The sequence below is a fragment of the Crassostrea angulata genome, chromosome 3 (genome assembly GCF_025612915.1).
Source record: "Crassostrea angulata isolate pt1a10 chromosome 3, ASM2561291v2, whole genome shotgun sequence".
Classification (NCBI taxonomy): domain Eukaryota; kingdom Metazoa; phylum Mollusca; class Bivalvia; order Ostreida; family Ostreidae; genus Magallana; species Magallana angulata.
This window is the reverse complement of record NC_069113.1, coordinates 45,711,150-45,731,807: the sequence shown is the minus strand read 5'-3', so window position 1 is coordinate 45,731,807 and position 20,658 is coordinate 45,711,150. Positions and strand designations below refer to the sequence as shown.

General features: G+C 34.0%; 1 protein-coding gene across 1 annotated transcript; it reads left to right on the top strand.

Annotated features, from left to right (window-relative positions):
- Window positions 1-1,318: 1,318 nt before the first annotated feature.
- Window positions 1,319-4,623, top strand: LOC128175055 (prostate-associated microseminoprotein-like). The gene is made up of 3 exons (XM_052840446.1): window positions 1,319-1,653; window positions 2,914-3,031; window positions 4,287-4,623. Exons 1-3 carry the CDS (start codon window positions 1,569-1,571, stop codon window positions 4,414-4,416), a joined length of 333 nt encoding a protein of 110 aa, XP_052696406.1. The 5' UTR covers window positions 1,319-1,568; the 3' UTR covers window positions 4,417-4,623.
- Window positions 4,624-20,658: the final 16,035 nt, after the last annotated feature.

The following is a 20,658-nucleotide window of genomic DNA, read 5'->3' as shown; positions in this document are numbered from 1 at the left end:
TGGATCCAGGCTAGATTGAACTCTAGTTTTGTTCAACCAAACGCTTAACTGTCTCCGTATATCTCCGACAAGCAAGAGAGACTCTCTGTTTTGTCGGATATTAACGGAGACAGCCGAGCGTCTGGTTGAACGAGACAAGTACATTGAAGTCTGGCGACTTCAAAAAATATCTAAACTGTTTGTACCATTTAAAATCTTACTATTTTCATGGTATTAATAAATAGGTTTTCTTGAAAAACAATGCTTCAGAATACATTGCATCTGAATTTATCGATTATTTTCAGGAACTAAGTATTGTCAGCGGTATGGATTTGTGCTTAGGTCCAAACACTGTTTCACTTTCGGTTTGCCCGAGTAAGTGCATAAGAGAGTTGATTAAAATCAAGTCCCAAAAATTGGAATATAAAAAATCAACTTTCTCGAAAATATGTCAACCAGACGCTACAAAAGTGTAAACTTGATCTGTAGTTTGACATTTTGAAGCTGTTCTGCAAATTTCATGTAATTCCTTAAACGCATAAAGAAAAAAAGTGTGGAAAACTGAAGTGGGACAGACTGACGGACGGACTGACGGACGCAGAGGAAAGCTATAGTCCCCTCCGGTGAAACCGGTAGGGGACTAATAATTAATAGATAAAAAACATTAAAAGAACCCATACGATTTTGTGTTATTATGATTTGTATTTTCATTGCTTAAAAAAATTTAAAATAGAGGATATAAAGCAGTCGGTTGTCAATTAACATATTTTTGTTATTATTCTTACTTATTTATAAAATGCATTTGTACGAAAATCGAGTGGAAACAAAAACAAACCCGATTGATTAAATTTTCGTTTATTTGGGATTTGCCTTCAGCTCTGTCACAAGTATTCAATAATAAAAGATGTCGAACATCTCTATCGTGCCGACAATACCATTAATGATATCCGTAATTTTTTTTACTGCCCTTTGCTTCCTAATGGGAGAATTAATATTAAGAAACATTTCTATTGAACTTAGTTTTAAACCCAAGCAGGTAGTGCAACTGCGCAGGTACTGTTTAACCAGCAAACCTCAATGGGGGAAAAAATTAATCATACATAAGGTTATAAACATTAAGCAACAGTTTAATATTATGAACCGAAAATGTTATATAATCAATCGTCATTATCAATCTTTAATTGTAATGTCGAATGATTGCAATATAATTAAACATAGATGTTGGATCGGCTGGCTTACTCGCCACTAAGCCTAACATCAAAATATAATAAGATCTGCAGCCACAATGCTCTAGGGAGGTAAAATTTAATGGTTGAAATTAAACGTATTATTAGCCTCAATTTAAAAGCGCTGGAGTTTTCAAAAATTCAAACTTTAATTTTTGGAAAAAGGAACGATTCATTAAATTCATTATATATGCAACGCACCGACCTCTAGATGATGAATGCTTGCTATCAGCACAACTTTTGCATTTTTTTTGTAATTCATTAATGGCACACGTTTCCGACAGATTGCTTAGCTTATTGCGATGCAAAATAAACACCGTATAAAATCATGAAAATTGCATTTGGAGGAGAAGTTCTCATAAGATGAAGTGTGTAATTCTGGTTGTCTCAATTCTTTTTGTTCTGTATGTTTATTCTGATGCTGCTTGCTGGGGAGCAACAGGAAATGGTGAGTATTTTCTTTTTATCCCTGTTTGAAGATACAAAAATGGTATTTTTGAAGAAAAGGACTGCTATGTAGTTTGTCCAGGGTTACTGTTCACGTCACGCTCTGGTGAATTTTAACGAAAATATGCATACTTGTCGAAGAAGTTCAATTGCAGTTAATACAAGGAAAAATATTCATGGTAGCTGCATTTACTCTTCATCTGTTTTTACCAGGAAAAAATGAAAGAAAACAAATTTCTTATGAACATTTATTGAGAGAATGCTGACACCTTTTCTATTCGGAATTACTCGGACAGTTCACACAATTTTAAAACTTTATTATCATAACTTATTTTGAAAACTGTAGGAGGAGTTATTCGTAAAATATGGGTACCAATATTTTGCAAAACAATGAATCGAGTATAACAGCTGATATTTTTTTAAAATAAATGATCAAAAATCAAAATCCAAGTAATATGCATACCTCTCATATATTGAAAACTGTAGGTGTAATCCGTGCAATAGGGGTATGCTTTTGGCAGCCGTCCATCCGCCTGCCATTTTCACCTTTTTAAAATAACCGGATTTTTCCTTTGGAAAACACGGTAAAAAAACTGCTAACAGAGCAGACTTTCATGCAAATATGTAAGTCCAAAGGGGCTTATTTTCCCATTAAAAATTGGAATCCGAATTCCAGAGTACATATGAACAAAAGACTAGTTTCCCCGGTTTCCCCGGTTAGTTATAATGCCTTAAAGGGACTTGGACACGATTTTATATCAAAAATTTTATTTCTATATTTTTAGATATAAAATGATTTACTTGCACATTTTGAATGACTGACCACAACTTGAATGTTATAATATAAGTTATAAGAGAGATAAACTCATCGTTATGTAAACAAAGCTCAAGTCTTATATTTGTTTACAATTATATAAAGTATGAAGTTACCATTTCTTTGACCAAAAAAAATAAAATAAAACTTGTAAGAAACAAGACACACTTGTTCAATGTGTATAAATTTTTAATAGAAGAAAGCAACAATTGATTGAAACTAATAACAAGGCTCGAGCTTTGTTTACAAATCAAAGAATTCCAAACTCTGTTTCTTGCTTTTAACTTAATATCTGACTTTCTTATTTTGATAAAGCATTAAAAATACACATATAATCCATTATAAACATTGAAAATGGAAAAAATAAATTTAAAAATTTTAAGCTTAAATCGTGTCCAAGTCCCTTTAAATGATAATTATACTGAAAACTTTTTTTCTCTATTTAAGGACGCGATTGTGAGTATAATGGATCTATCATAGCACGGAATACAACGTATGAAAACACAACAGGTCCAAAGTGTTACACGTGTTCATGTCTTAGTACTGGAGATTTGGATTGTTGTGAGTAAGTAACACTCTTGTTTATCTTTAGGTAGCTCCACCTACATAAAATTGAGAAAAAGAAACGTTTTAGGTGAAAACAAGATATCTTAAGGCCTAAAGATTTGGAATTAATTGTTGCATAATGTTAAAATTATCTAATATCATTATATCTCAATCATGGTTAGGTATTTAAAGAATATGATTAAATGATATCAGCTATGTGAGAATTATTTGTGGTTTTATCCATAGGATGAAAAATTATATTTCTGCATGCCATGTATTATTTGATAATTATATTAATTGATGCGTTGATGATGCCAAGTTTTAGCTCTAAGATATGTGTGCACTAAAAACTTTTTTGGCAGTTTCTCTAAAATAAATAATCAATCGAATACCTCTTTGTATGAGGTCAGCCTGTCTATATTTTTCTAACCCTGGGGCTTTGATTTCAACAAATGTATTAAATATAATACTGTTTCGATTAAAGACAGCTTACAAGTATATTAATGATTTAATGTATCATTGCTTTAAAGATCACTTAGGCTGTAAGCACAAGTGAGTTTCTCTCTTTCAATCCTGTCCGTCTGTATGTCCGTCATCTTTTGAATTTTTTTTCGACCCCTGAATGTCAGGAAAAGGGCACCGATGGGGTTCAGAGATGATTTTAGAAATTAGAACTTTCAAATTTTCTTAAAACGAACATAAAAGTTAGAACTTAAGAAAAGATTGTGGAAAAAGGCGAATTTATTTGCTTAGAATAATACATCGATTTTCATTTTTTTAAGCGAGTAACATTCACCTTGGGAATTTTTAAGCTTTCTTTAATTCTGAAGAAAAAAGAATTCATAAGTCACAAAACATTTCCATTTAGTCTTAAAATCACTGAAATCCTCAATCATGCAGCAAAACATGCATGAACATTGCTAAGAATGCACGTGTTCAAGCAAAATAATTGTAAAGAGTTATATTAGTATAATTCGTCCTGTTGTGCACTTACACGTAAATATCCTAAATCAAAGTTTAAAAAAGATTCTTAAATCACTTTTCCAAGTTTTTTTTAAATTGATATGCCAAAACTATAAATGGATATATCAAGCATTCCAAGGAAATATATCTTATAAATAAGCACACCAGTTACAAGAGAACTATACATGTATATTTACATATTGGAAACATTATCATAAAATATAACTTATAATTGATAAATACGGTGTTCTAAATACATTGGTTAAAAGAAAAATTAACACGTATGTAAATATTTGTGATTTCTTTTGCAGCATTGGAACCGTTATAATAGAACTCCCAGATACCTGCAAAATAATACAGGAAGGATGTGACCAGGTAGCTGTCAGTGAAGTCGACGAAAGTCAGCCCTGTGAAGGACCGATATCGGCTGTAGAAGGATAAAATATAGATTTTTTAAAAATATAATTCAGTTTGATACAAAATGTCTCCAAAATATGTATCATAATTCGTTTGGAAATTTTTTTGTCGGCTGATCGAGGGATTATTGTCTTGTTTGGTCCATCGATAAACAAATACCAGTAGTCATTTTTCAGTTGAGACAGTTTTTCCTAAAATTACATGTTATCTCGTTTGGTCCATCGATAAATAATGTCACGTAATTTTTCCCAAAATCACGTGATGGGAATTAGAAATGATTTTCTTCCAGTTAACGAGTTGTGTTGATTTTAGTTTTATGGAGAATTAATTTTTCTTATGTGAAATGTTGACGTTTCAGCAGATAAATTTCTCATGGGTTGAACTTATTTTTTATTCTTTCCCCATTTATCATGCGTTCAAATTCTCAAGTAATCATTTTAAGGGTTAAAATCAATTTCTAAAGATAACTGTTTGCGACGAATATGAAACTTCATTCTTTAATTAGATGTTGTCTTCGCTGGAAAATAGTTTGTCACATGATAAAACAAGCAAAGCTACGATGTAGTATTATTAACGAGAGAATATTGTTGGAAAAATATTTGTGAGCAAGTGTGTATACATGTAGATCACAGATCTAGAAAATACAGTTGCTGGTGATTTTTCCCAAGTAATGAATCAAGAAACTGCCTTTTTCAAAACTTTTAAACAGTTGTCAAGCTAGACCATGTGATCAGAATTTGATTTAACCTTTGTAAAAGTTCTCAAAAAACAAGTCACTACTTGAGTTCTAATTACACTAGATGATATCCCGCACGTCGTATCTCTTAGTTTTGACGGTTCTTTTGGTCAACTTAATATAAATTTTATCTCTGTCCCAAATAAGAATTTCCGATTAAAAAGTAATAGAAGAGGGGACATCGCCCCCATTAAACTTTCCCGTTTCATGCATATGTCATTTATTCATACGGACGAGGAGCACAATCTATTCAATGTTTACAAATTTTTTTCTACGGTTTATTTCCAATCTGTCGTAGTTTAAGGGGGGTGAACATGAAAAAATAATCAAGGGTTTTAATTTGTCAGTTTGATGTATATAATGAAATCTGAAAACCATTTAGACACAGTTTTCCTTAGTAAGAAGATATTCCACTTAGAATAACTAATTCTTACAATCCATGAGCGCTGTCATGTTGTTAAAATCATTACCTCCCTGCTGGATTATCTCTAAGCATCTAAGAGAGGCAGCACCGATGCTGACGTCAGTGAGACACATTGCATTTTTACACACGCTTAGTAACAAAGATAAAATGCCATTATCGAAATGAGAATTTAAATTTGAAATGGATGTAAAGAGTTGTCATTTTGAAACAGGGTATATGGAGGAAGATTAAGATTTCAAATCACAGAATGATGCATTATGAACATTGAACATTATGTGTGCTACATAAATGAGCACACAAGATGCATTGCTTAGCATCCTGATTTTTGAAATATGACTTATTTCTGTTATTCTTCTAGCTGACAGCCGAACCGGCATACTAGTACGTATCATCAAGATCTAATCTACATAAGATGAAAACAAATCACAGAGAAAGATTTCTAGAGCATTTAAATAAAAAGTAACGGTAAGAAAACCCACAACGAAATTACATTTTTACATTTATTTGAAATCAACAAGCAACATTTTATTAATGTAAACATTAATCTTTGTACAAATCTTTGTACAAACAATCTATTCAGTTTTTGCACAAATCATATATCGTTACCTAAGGTACAGTTATAGAAATATACTGAATCATTGTCCCCTCATGACAGTACAGAATTTTGCTTCACATCCAGGCATAATTTTTCTTATTAACTTTTATCAACTCTGATTAAACATTGACCAGTTCTATCAACTCTGTATAAACATTGACACAGTCACCAGCAGCAATGTGGCTTATCTACGTCAGAGAACAGATCGATGCATGCTGGGGAAAGTGGATTACCTCCATAAACATTCACTCAGAGTGTTAAATTGATAAAATTTCATGAAATAAACAAAAAGGTTACATACCTCATTTCTGAGTTTCAAACAGCTTTTAAAAGCAACATCTAAATATTGCTAAACCTACACTCGTTCCTGGGCACTCTATATTAGAAAGTTCTTTCCATCAAAATTAAAACCGCATTAAATTGTTGCATTTCTTTTATAAATTAACGTTTTTTAATGACCAAAAACGTCCGATCCAAAGTATCCGCCCGCAATGCATAATGAACCCGTCCTACATTTTCTCCATGACATTAATTAGTGGTTACCTTGCTCTGGAAAGTTCTACACCATTCTATTACCAGAGGTTGCGCTTCGCAAACGTTCTATCCACCAAACCAAAATCGCGCATTCAGAAAACGATATGCCTTATTCTTTTTATAAACATTTGTCAAATCTGAATTTCAATGTAAACTTGGATCCGCCAACGCATATCTGCCAACTTACTCTCAATTTTGCTATTTCGAGCTGGTTAATCGAAAATAAAAGTAATTTTTTGATTAATTTTACAATAATTATTTACCAGGTAAAATTCAATTACAGCTTACGGACATCATTTCACCCGCGTTGAAATACCAAAGATGTAAGCAGTTACTCTGGTGCAAGATTTATTTTATTTGCAAATAGCCTAAGGTGTTATGGGTCATCTGTCGATATTAATGTGGATTTATTTTAATCATTATTGAATATTTTCAATGGTTTAGAATTTTTAAATTTCTTAATTTTTAGCCTAAAGTAGCTTTTAAAAATATTTGGATAGGTAAAAATTGTAAACCCCCCAGCGGAATTCCAACTCATGACTGACAGATTCGTAGTAAACTCTCTTAACTACTGCGCTACGCTGTTAGGTGACTATGTTGGGAAGGAAACTACTCATATAAATACACTTAATTTTATTGTTTATTTCGATTTCCCATACCACCTTAATTTATAAGTTTAGATAATGGTAATTGTTTACAAAAACTTGTACATTGGGTGTTGACAGAGATGCAGACAGGGGCGTCGCGGGAACGAAAACTCTAAATATAGAACAGTAAAAATCTTTCAATCGACACATTGTTGGCGGAAAATTTCCCAGCCTCAATGATTATAGAATTAAATTTATCATTTATTTAAGCATACGGGTGTATAGAGAAACGAAACGTCGAACTAGCGCAAAAAGTAAACTAAGCTTCATACATGCTACATGTATTATCTCTTCATTCTAAAAGTGTTGGACAAACAATACATGTCCCCTACCGGCATCCCAAGTCTGTTGTTATATTTGAAAAAAAAACCCGCAGAGAAATTCATTGCCCTCCACAAAAAAGTATAAAACCTTGAGAAAATGCTTTTTTTCATGCTTGAACCATGCGCATATTTGATGCAAATTTCATATATCTCAACATCGTATAACAAATTACAAGTGACTAGTCAACACAAGTTAAATAAGCGCGATCCTATGGAACACCACAGCTGCCTTTTGTGCATATTTCTTGTGAAGATGGTGCTTTATTATATGTAGATGGTGCTTTATTTTATGAAGATGGTGCTTCTTCTTCACATAAAAAGCACCACCTTCATATAATAAAGCACCATCCTCACATAATAAAGCCCCATCTTCATAAAATAAAGCACTTCATCTTCACATGAAATAACCACAGCATAATATAATAAAGCACCTTCTTCATTTGAAATAGCCACATAAGGCAGCTATGGCATTCCAAACGATCCAAAGCCTTTTGCTGTAAGAAGATTTTTTCCAAGCCAGATGTGCTACCAGACCAGCCTCCTTAGGTCGTCGATTTAAAGTGCTGTATGATGCCTGACCTCCATTCTGTATCCACCTAATTTTAAGCCATAGAATGGTCTTCCTTCTAGTTTGCAAAAATTATCTCTGAAACATCCTTTCCTCTCTGAGTGTAGATCTAGACATCCTATGTGCCCTGGTGCTGAAGCATCTGCATAGGACCAAGTAGTCTGGTGCCATCATATTGTTTTGAATTGTCTCCTTGCTATGTCTGATGTTGATACTCATTGTTGAACTAGCAGGTTGCAAAGGTTCCTTTCTTCCAGTGAGAGGCGCTCAACCTTCTAAAATTCTGACCATTTTAGCTCGTGTGGTTTGAAAATTGTTACTAGAGTTTATATTACAGTAATTTTTAACCGGGTTTTCCAAAGAAAAAATCCGGTTATTGAAATGTTGAAAATGGCGGGCGGGCGGCTGCCAAAAGGGTACCCTCATTTTACGGATAACTCTTCCTACAGTTTTCAAGATAGGAAGTTGTTCTTTTGCAGATCAATTGTACATACATGTATATCAGAGCCGTGCAAATTGCTAGGATTTGATTTCTGATAATTCATAAAAAGAAATACTGGCTTTTGAACTTAGTCCTTTTTTGGCAAAATTTTGCATATAGGGTACTCCATTTCACTGGACACGGTAGGTTGTGTTTATTAATTCAGGGTTGACATGGATTATGAATAAAGTTCACATAAAAGACCATAGGTCAATTGGCCATAACGGTCACCTGAGTAGCATATAACCCATACACGAACTTGTCAAGGAGTCTCATGTATGCATTTAATTAATTAGGTTTCATTCTGGAGTAGAAAAATTATAAATTTGTAATGACGACCACCTCCCTGCCTGAAATTTTTCAAAAAGAGCTATGAAACCTATAATTTTGGCAAAAAACTTAAAGATCTGGTCTACAAAATCATGAATTCAGTTTTCCTTTCAGGTGTGTGGGAGTAAAGAAGATAATTTTTTAACATTATATGCATTAACACCTATACATCCATTTTGGCCCTGCCCTAGAGTCAAAAGCGATACTCCCGGGGAAATGAAAATAAAAATTGCAGTAGAGGACTTCCTAGTAAACATAATTATGAAGTCAGTTTTTAATACAGATGTGTGAGAATAGAGAAGAAATTTTTTAAACATAATATGCATTAACACTATATTGCCCCCCTCCCCCACCTCATGTCCTCAGGCCTGAACCCCTGACCCAGAGGCCAAGAATTTCACAATTTACGTAGAGGAGTTAGTGGACATTATAACCATTTATTCAGTTTTCTGCCCACATTTGTGGGAGTAAAGAAGAAGATTTTTAAAATTTAAAACATTATTACAATATGGCCATATTGGCCCCACCCTAGAGCCTGAACCCCTTAAAAGGGTTCAAGAATTTCACAATTTTGGTAGAGGGCTTCATGGACATTATAACCAGGCATTTAGTTTTTAACAAATATATATGGGAGTAGAGAAGAAGATTTTCTAAGATTTAGTACATTTTAACTATATGACCATATTGGCCCCACCCTAGAGCCTGAACCCCTGACCCAGGGGTCATGAATTTCACAATTTTGGTAGAGGGCCTCATGGACATCATAATCTCGCATTTAGTTTTTAACAAATATAAATGGGAGTAGAGAAGAAGATTTTCTAAGATTTAATACATTTTAACTATATATGGCCATATTGGCCCCACCCTAGAATTTCACAATTTTGGTAGAAGGCTTCATGGACATGCATTCAGTTTGTTCCTCACATGTGTGGAAATAGAGAAGATTTTTGAAAATTTGGCTTTTTTTCATATTTGGACCCCAGGGGAGGTAGAGCCATGATTTTCACAATTTAGATTCTTCTTACCATAGAAATGCTTCACACCAAAAATAGTAACGATTGGCCTGGTAGTTTTCAAGAAGAAGTTCAAAATGTAAAATTGTTAACGCACGACGCACGGCTCACGACGACGGACGAAGACCAATTGAAATAGGTCACCTGAGTGACTCGGTTTGCTGCCACTTTGACAGCTTTTCACTTGTTTTTTTGATTGAGGATTCTAAGAATACTAATGTCTGTTATCAAAGTAGAAAGGAATGTAGCAAAACTTATTTTGTTTTCATTTTTCAATTTGGTTTTATTAGGTTTCCTATTGAGTTATATTTCTACAATGCATAGCAAGGATTATCCTCTTGTTTAAAGGTGAAACATACATACATTAGAGAATACTTTAATTCTTTGAACTTAAAAATTTAACAAAAAAGGGAACCGATTGGATCTAAGTTCAGCTAAAAATTGCGCCAAGTGGACATAGAGGGCGCAACGTTTAATATGATAACTTATTGTTGAAGAAAAAATTGAGAAAAGTGTATTTTATGATTGCTATTTAAGGAATGAGTCTTCTCGTTATCAAACATACTGTGGTTTCATTAATTTTCGTGGGTATCAAATTTCGTGGATTTTCTGAAAACCACAGTTTCAAGGATATGTAATTTCGTGGCCAATGATCCTATCAATACAAAATGTTAGTTGAAATTGAACTTCAATGAACATTAAGTTTCGTGGATCAACTTAACAACGAAATCCACGAAAATTGGTATTCAGCGAATATTGATGAAACCACAGTACCTCTTATAATAAGAAATTCATGAAATTTTGACACAGTGAAACAGATCATATAATCAAATGATTTAATCAGTTTAATCAAATGCGACCTCCTTGTTTTCGCATAAAAGTCAGGTCAAGACCTTTTTCATCAACTTAAAGGATGACAAAAATAAATGTAGTTCCTTGCAGTTATGTAGACACATGTTAAAGATATGAAGATTCTATTCTTCAATGAAATGATAGAATATCAGAATGTCTATCAGCGTATATTAATTAATTGGAATAAATATGAATCTAAAATTGATATTGCTTAGCCCGCATTTCTTCTAATTTTGGTAATTTTTGAAGATTTTTTTTTTATGCTTCCAATATTAAAATACAGTATTTTTTTTTTTTTTACGTATTAAGGAAGTATAGGACCCACGATTTTGAATCTACCGCGCAACTCCGAAATACGTAAACCAATTCGCAGTCGTTAAATCTGTTGGTTCAATACTAAGCAATTAAACTATAGATTTTACCGTAGAAATGATTTTATAGCCTCTATTTACAATATAAAACAATAATAAATGATTAAAAAGTTTAATCTAACGCAAAAGCCTTATTTTACGACATAAAAATCGGTTTTCGGCAATGTAAACAGATGGGTAGTGACAGCTCGTTTGCCACAATCATTTTGCCACAATGTGGAGGAAACGTGGGTTTGAATCTACTAAGAAGACTACACAGTTCATAAATGTTGCTAATGCCCAGAAGAAAAAATGGTCTAATGCCCAAGCAGACGCTATAGAACAGACTGATCACAGTTTCGTTGATCTACAGTTGCAGGAAGCTGAAGATGACAAGAGTTAAGACGCCAGCGAAAGCGATCTGTCTGGGTATGTCGTACATTCTTGATACTTGTAAATTGAAAAAAATTGTAATTTTTGAATAAAAGCAAGTGGAGCTAAGAAATTAACATTTTTATCTAAATTGATATGTGCATTGATTTTGTTTTTGTTCTATACCAGTATACCGGCGTAATGCACAGGTGCTTAACGATGCAGTTAATTGGATCTTTTGCTCATGAAGATGTACGAATGTATTTGCGTAGGAGCAAAGGCTCAAACACCTGTGGTGTAAGCCATAATTAAAATAAATACATATAAACATTTATAAAAATTAATCTGAAGTATATATCGGAGTTTGTATATGTATCAATGAAAAAAAGACAGATTATGATGTTGAGAGAGAGAGACAAAGAGAGAGAGAGAGATTGAGAGAGAGATGACTAATTTTGAAATGAAAAATAAAAAGCTTGTCAAGATCGAGCATATATATTGTATTCAGACTAATGAATAAATGATGTTTTCTATATTGATAGAAATATTTATTATACATGTAATTTTCCTATTGTTATACGGATCAACTTCTTATTAATATTTTTTCATGGTGCCAAAAAAATTTGAATGTGAAAACTTCAAGATAATAAGCACAGATCTGTTTACTTATAATGCTTAATAATACAAATGTTGATCATGAAGAGGTTGTTAAACGTCTGATTGTGGTTTGAGACAGGGGAGGGGAGTGGTGGAATTGGCATGCCTTTGCAACTTTCACATGCTGTAAATATCCAAACTTATGGACTTTCAGCAATACTAAAGGTAAATTCGTCAAGGTGGCCAACTTTTGGTTATGTTCCACATGTTTTTGCCAATTTCAAGGAAGTAAAAGGTATAGCTAGTACAGTTTATATATATATATATATATATATATATATATATATATATATATATATATATATATATATATATATATATAAATATATATATTATATTCTATTTTTCCTTTAGATACCTTGCTCAAATACAAACTGTGGACAAATGAACCATGTACCTACAGGAAAAAAGCATGGCCATGTGTGGGATGTCAACACAAAACTAGCAGCAGGTATGTGAGATGCAAATGAAATTTCTAAATGGATATTTCACTCAACAAAATTTTGTTTTATTATTTATACAATCATCTCCTTTTACAGCAATGGTTCACTCAGGAATAGGAAAAAGGCAAATTAACAGTCTCCTTTCAACATTTAATAACAGCAGTCTGTCACAAAACACTTCCTCCGAAGTTCCTCGTCGTGAGAAGGAGATTGGTGCTGCTGTTAATTTTGTTGCCCAAGATTCAACAGAGAGAGCTTTGAAAGAAGAAATAGATCTAACAGAGAAGTATGATCACAATTTTCAAATACATGTTTAGTTCACTGAGTAAATCAGCTAGCGTTCCATTTTAAATTCCTTTGTTATTCCATTTATGATGTAACAAAGATTTTGTGTAGCATTTGCAATTAGGATTCAATTTTTATAAGGCATAGAATAAGACATATCTCATATACCACAGTTTAACACCCAACATCACCTTACTTCACTTCTATTTGATAAATGAATGACATGATACTCCTCCGGTCAGATCACACACTTTGTTAAAAAAAATAATGATATTAATCTGCATGTGCCTCAAAATTTATCTTGTTTTATCTTTTACTAAAATGTCAAAATGTAATTGATGGAAAAGCATCAGAAGACTGTCCTCAATATATCTATAGTTGATAAGTAGCTAATAATTGTTGGAATCATGACAGTACGTGGAAACATCCTATTATATTTACATTCTACATAATCTTGGCTTGTAAAGTGTGTTGAAAGCTACGGCAGTTATAACAGTGTAATCCATACAGGGTACTCGAAGGTTAAATGACAAGTTTTATTGTGACGTCACAAACGTTGCATGAACGCTGTAAACTGCAACATCACAAGCGAAAAATCAAAGTTGACGCTTGTGGCTGTTATAGTGGCTCTTCCATTAATATGAACTTACCCTTAGAACAAGATAGGAATTTTAAGGTATAAATCACATTTGCAGACAAGGCAAGAAGTTTAAAAAATGTAAATATAAGCATTAAATCATGATTTTTTGAAAGATAGTCTCATAACTGCAGCAATGTGTGCATACAAATTATCATAATGCGCTAACGCGTGTTACTCAATTTGTATGTAGACACCGCTGCATTTATGAGACTGCGTCTTTCAAAAAATCATGATTCAATGCTATATCATTACGAGGTTAGACCAAACTAAAATTTTGATCTGCTTCAGAATTGCCCCGTCTCATTGAAATCATACATGTACTTTCATATTTCATCTTTTGTGTAATTACTGATGCAAATGTTTAAAAGAGTTTAATTTAGTTATGTTACATGTTGACTAGTACTGCCTTTTTTTATTACTAGGAACAGGGGAAAAGATGGATTGATTGTTAGTGTTGATGCTGGTTGACAGAAGAGAGGGAGTGGGAGGTCATAAGATTTTTCTGAGAAATTTTCTTTAAGGTCTAGCATTTTAATAGTGAGACATTTAGTGTTCAAGTAAAATTGGCACGAAATTAAAAAAAAACAGACCAGAGGAATTTCAGACTGCCATATCTTTTTTTCTGATTCATTGACATATGAGTGTCTCATTTTCAAGTGAAAGCATAAGATTTGAACATTTAATAACAGTTAAAAAACAAGACTTTTGATTATATCAAAATATATTTTTTGACCATTTTGCAGTTAAGGTCAACACAAACAGCAACAAATTAGAACCATGCAGAGGAAATTCGGTTGCAGTTTGTAAAATACGGAGGCGTTGACAATTTTTTTTTGCGAAAAATCATTCTTCTCTTAATGTGTTAGGAAGAGCGTATAAGAAAAATGAAATCAAATAATTGCAAACACCGTAGCATTGCTTCATTTCTGTTGCAAGCGGTGTATTTTAATGAGCTAGAGCATTTCCAACAAGGGTATGTTTGGGTACCGTTACCATGGAAACAAACAAATTGACTTATTAGTTTTTTTTATATTCTATTAGAGGAAATACAGTGCTATCCGTTGAACCAAATTTTCTAGTTTTTTGATTACTTTGGTGTCAGTCCCATACTCCCTTAATCACCCCTGCGAATGTGTTCGGAATGTTTTCTTTATCGTTGCTAAGTACGTAATAATCCAGAGGTGCTCGAATGAAAGTTCACGAGACTTCACCGAGATTTGTTTAGTTCCTGTGGAATTTCGAGCGGAAGTATAAGTGTTCGGATAACATTCTCAAAATACGTAAGTACTGGTCGTTTTTCATATCATATCCTACTTTGATTTATGTTAAAACAGGAAAAGCTTTCAAGATGTATGTCTTATTTCACCATCTAGCAGTTATTTATATTAAACAATAATACTCAGAACAGAGTTATCGTTCTTGTTCAACCACGTGTAGAGTGGTTGAAAATATAAACATTGGGTTGCTTAATAAAATCATAGCCATGTTTGATACTTGTGGTGTGCAATACTATGTTTTAAAAAAAATAATGGGTGTCTGTTTTGCATTAAAACTTAATATATCGAGCCAGTTTCAAGAAATATTCTGCATAAAATAGTATAGTCTGTTTCACCATTGATGTTTTTACTTGGGGATCGAAAATTAATCATCAGGAGGGATCTCTTTTAAGCATGTTAGTTGTAGCAACAGCAAACAAAACATAATTTTTGTATAATCACATTTTTTGTATATTCACATTTTATTCACCAATTAATGAAGATAAAGTTTAAAATCAATAAACCTCTAGATTTTATATTTGACTACAAGAACCTAGATACTGTGAAATAGACTATATACACGAGGTACGATTTTTACTGCGAAACTGAAAGGGTCAAATAAAACCACGTGGTCTGAAATTTGAATGACAATTACATTCGCAGGGGTGTTAATAAGACTTTCTATAAAGAGATAAATTGACAGAAAAGCTAATATATTGCAATTGATAATTTAAAGGGGCATGGTCACGATTTTGGTCAGAAATTATTTTTCCGATTATTAAGTCACCCGAGTAAACTCAGGTGACCTATTGCTATCCGTTTTCGTCCGTCGTCGTGCGTCGTCCGTTAACAATTTTACATTTTTAACTTCTTAAAAACTACAAGGCTAATTGTTACCATTTTTGATGTAAGGCATCTCTGAGTAAGAGGAATCTAAATTGTGAAATTCGTGGCTCTACCAGCCCCAGGGCACCACAATTGGGGCCACATATGCAAAAAAAGCCAAATTAAAAATTTTTTGTTCTTTACTCCCACACGTAATTCAAAAAACTGGTTGCATGGTTATGATGTCCATGAAGCCATCTACCAAAATTGTGAAATTCATAGCCCCTCGGTCAGAGGTTCTGGCTCTAGGGTGGGGCAAATATGGCCATATAGTAAAAATGTATTAAATATTAGAAAATCTTCTTCTCTACTTCCATATATATTTGTTAAAAACTAAATACATGATTATGATGTCCATGAAGCCCTCTACGAAATTTGTGAAATTCATGGCTCCTGTTTCAGGGGTTCAGGCTCTAGGGTGGGGCCAATATGGCCATATAGTAAAAATGTATTAAATCTTAGAAAATCTTCTTTTCTACTTCCATATATATTTGTTAAAAAGTAAATGCAAGATTATGATGTCCATGAAGCCCTCTTCCAAAATTGTGAAATGCATGACCCCTGTCTCAGGGGTCAGGCTCTAGGGTTGGGCCAATATGGCCATATACTAGTACTAAAAATGTATTAAATCTTAAAAAATCTTTACTCCCAAACATGTGGGCAAAAATCTGAATACATGGTTATGATGTCCACTAACTCCTCTACCTAAATTGTGAAATTGACTTCATAATTATGTTTACCAGGAAGTCCTCTACGAAAACTTTAAATTTCATGTCCCCTGGAGTATGGGTTTTGACTCTAGCGCAGGGCCAAAATGGATGTATAGGTGTTAATGCAATTATCTTCTTTACTCTCACACACCTGAAAGGAAAACTGAATTCATGATTTTGTAGACACGATCTTTAAGTTTTTCGCCAAATTTATAGGTTTCATAGTTCTTTCTGAAAGATTTCAGGCAGGGAGGTTGTCGTCATTACAAATTTATAATTTTTCTACTCCTGAATGAAACCCAATTAAATAAATATATGAGACTCCTCGACAAGTTGGTGTATGGGTTATATGCTACTCAGGTGACCGTTAAGGCCTATTGGCCTCTTGTAATGTTCAGAATGCCTTCGTAAAGTCCCTTTCACAATTAGCGCACGAGCACTTTGCGATCGGAATATTTTAAATCGCACGAGCTCTCGCATTCGTTGCATGCGTGTAAGTGCTCGCATCAAGTCTCCTCAAAATAGTGGACATGCACACTATTTAGACGTGACCAAATGCGATCCAAATCATCGGAGTGCAAGTTAAAGCCCCTTTCACAATTGGCGCACGAGCAGAAGCGACCAAATATTCGTGCGACCGAAAAAATTAGATATGAATCGCCAATTGTTGCCAAAATAATCGCATATGAAAAAAGTATTCGTACGAAATTCGTACGAATTTCGCACGATCTAAGCGAACGTTGTGCGATGAAAACGCATCGAATCTTGCGATATATCTTGCGTCTGTTGTACTGTTGTACAATGAAAGCAACTGTTGAAAGATAATACGATAGGAACGCGCGAGAGACTAGGTGATCGGACGATTGAACGTGCGCCAATGTGATTGGACGTGCGATTATGCCTTCTATGATACGAATGATCGTGCGAGTCAGCGGGGGCATATACACCGCCCATATTCATATTCATATACATAGTTGAAAGCGAGGAAAGATGCCGCCCAAGAAGGTACAAATATGCAGCAGCATTTATTATTATACCTCAATATGATTATTCTATTATATCTAATTGGTCTAGAAAGTCACGTGACAGGTAGGTATCATAGGAATAAAAAAGCAAATATGAGCATACGATGTGGACAATTATGATGAAATCAAAAATATTTAATCATTATGATTCTCTTTATATATCAGAACCAACTTAACTATCAATGATTTATGAAAGAAAAGTGAGACAGTTACATGGGAAATCAAAGAATCACGACGTTAATGTTGCGACTGTTGAAAAGTAAAACATTATTAGAAATCAACGTATTTTGTGTAATCATGTGTTGCTTGGTATAATAAAACGTTTATTGCATTAATGTTCAGGGAATATGAAGATTTATTCCCCAGAAAAAAACAAATTTTTCTCGGGCGAAGCCCTCGGGAAATATGATTTTTTAAGGGAATTAATCTTCATACATGTATTTTCCTCACCATCATGCAATAAATGTATATTGTTAATTTTGTTCTGAAATAGAGATACTTGTACAGGGTATATATACTAATAGCAAAGCATGGCATATTGAGGCTGATAAGTCGTGCAATGATATTAAAACGTTGCAAGACTACATGGGATAGGTTGAGCAACAGTCTCACGGTCGCAAAACAGACGCATAAACACAAGCTATTTATCTTACGATCTTTATAAATCGTGTATTACTCTTGCGAGTACACAAAACGTTGTAAAACGTTCGTAATAATGTTCGTGCGTTGAACTGCGATAATTTGGATCGCGTTGGGTCGCGTCTGAATAGTGTGCATGTTCACTATTCAGAGGAGACTTGATGCGACCAGTAAAACGTATGCAACGAATGCGAGAGCTCGTGCAACGTAAGCGAGGGCTCGTGCAACGTATGCGAGAGCTCGTGCGAAGCTCCAAAATTTCGATCGCAAAGTGGTGTAAAGTGGTCGTGCGCCAATTGTGAAAGGGGCTTAAGAACATTAGTTCAAACGTTTTACAACGTTTTGTGTACTCGCAAGATTGATGCACGATTTTTAAAGGTAGTAAGATGTATCGCTGCTATATATGCGCGTGTTTTGCGACCGTGAGACTGTTGCTCAACATGTCTCATGTAATCTTGCAACGTTTTACTACCATTGCACGACTTATCAGTCTCAATGTGCTATACTTTGGCACAAGTATATATACCTTGTATAAGCATCTCTGTTTTCTGGGGGAATAAATCTTCATATTCCCTGAACATTAATTCAATAAACGTTTTATTATACCGAACAATGTATGATTATACAAAATACGTTGATTTCTAAATTTTTTTTCAAAAGCAATAACGTCGTGATTGTTTGATTTCCTATGTTACTGTCTCACTTTTCTTTCATAATTTCGAATCACAGATAGTTAAGTTTGTTTTATGATATAAAGCACTGGCGTCGGAAGCAAATTGAAAGTGGAGGGGGGGGGGGGGGGGGCTAGACTAATCCTCAGAAATATTGAGAAAAAAGTAATTCCCAAAATCATAAAAATCCTAATCCGTGGGTGGGGGGAGGGGTAGTATACCTTTACTTCCAAAAGGAAAAAAAATTACCCAAATTTTTCCTCTCAAAAATCATGAAATTCCTAATCCGTGGGGGCGGGGCGGGGGGGGGGGGGGCTAGTATGCTTCTGAATCCAACTTCTCAATCTTTCAAGGTAAATTTAGGAACAATAATCTTTCCTGCGAGAAAAAGTGTGTGTGTGTGTGTGTGGGGGGGGGGGGGGGGGCTGAACCCTCTATCATGCTATGTTTCTAATGGTTAGGTATAACTTTGCCCCCCCCCCCCGGTTCCGACGCCTATGTAAAGAGAATCATAATGATAAAATATTTTTGATTTAATCATAATTGTCTACATCATATGCTTATATCGGCTTTTTCATTCCTATGAAATCGCCCTGTCACGCAACTTTCTAGACCAATCAAATATAATAGAATAATCATATTGAGGTATACATGTAATAATATATGATGCTGCATCTCTGTTTCTTCTTGGGTGCATGTTCGCTTTCAACTATTTCTACTAAAGAGCGTCGGAAATGTGCGGTATATACCCCCTCTCACTCGCACGAGCATTCGTACCATGGAACGCATGATCGCAAGTCCAATCGCATTGGCGCACGGTCAATCGTCCGATCATCTGGTCTCTCGCGCGATCCTATCGCATTATCTTTCAAAAGTCGCTTCCATTGTACAACAGTCGCATAGAGACGCAAGATATATCGCAAGATTCGATGCATTTACATCGCACAACACTCGCTTAGATCGGCTAAATTTCGCACGAATACTTATTTCAAATGCGATTATTTCGGCAACAGTTTACGATTACTATCTATCTTTTTTCGGTCGCATGAATATTTTGTCGCTTCTGCTCGTGCGCAAATTGTGAAAGGAGCTTAAGATTAAAGTCTTAAACGTTAGAAACTGTTATTTTATGCTTAGAATGTATAAGGAGATAGACAAATCAACGCAAAAAAGATTTTTTACCGGTGTATTGAATCTATGTAAAGAAAAACAAGACACGAGCCTTGTTTACATGACGAAGAATTGCAAGCCCTGTATCTTGCTTATAACTCTACAAATGACTCTCAAATTTCATATGATCATTAGAAATGCATTCCTAAAGCATTTTAAATAATAAAAACAGAAAGAAAGAATTTGGCTAAAATCGTGACAATGCCCCTTTAATACGAGAGAAAAACTGATTTTAGTGAATTTTTCCAAACAAATCAATGTTTAGGATGGACGCTTTAACAAGCTTGAAAAATGAAATTTGATAGGCAAATCTTATTTTAAAAACAAATTCTGAAACCTAAGTATCATATCATTAGTTCACATTAGTTTAAAAATCCAACATTAATGTAATTGTTTTAAGATGCTCAAACAGATTCACTAATCTACAGCAATTCTGAATTGCGACACGTGATATTTTCCTACGCTAACATTCCGCCAAAAAATAGTCCTCGTTAGATTCTAAACATTGATTACTATTTCTATGCCAAGTTGTCTGATAGTAAATAAGAAAAAAAATGCTATTTTAATTTCCTTTCATCTTGATTTAAATGACAATTAATCAAGTTTACGTTTGTACAATTCGAAAACCAGAAAAGACTCCTTCCTTAACTTAGAATTTAG

Bases quoted from the DNA above. Each gene is read 5' to 3' on its own strand.
- LOC128175055 (XM_052840446.1), top strand. From the start codon at position 1,569: ATGAAGTGTGTAATTCTGGTTGTCTCAATTCTTTTTGTTCTGTATGTT. The intron at 1,654-2,913 runs GTGAGTATTTTC...TCTCTATTTAAG, and splicing joins CTGGGGAGCAACAGGAAATG to GACGCGATTGTGAGTATAAT. The intron at 3,032-4,286 runs GTAAGTAACACT...TTTCTTTTGCAG, and splicing joins GGAGATTTGGATTGTTGTGA to CATTGGAACCGTTATAATAG.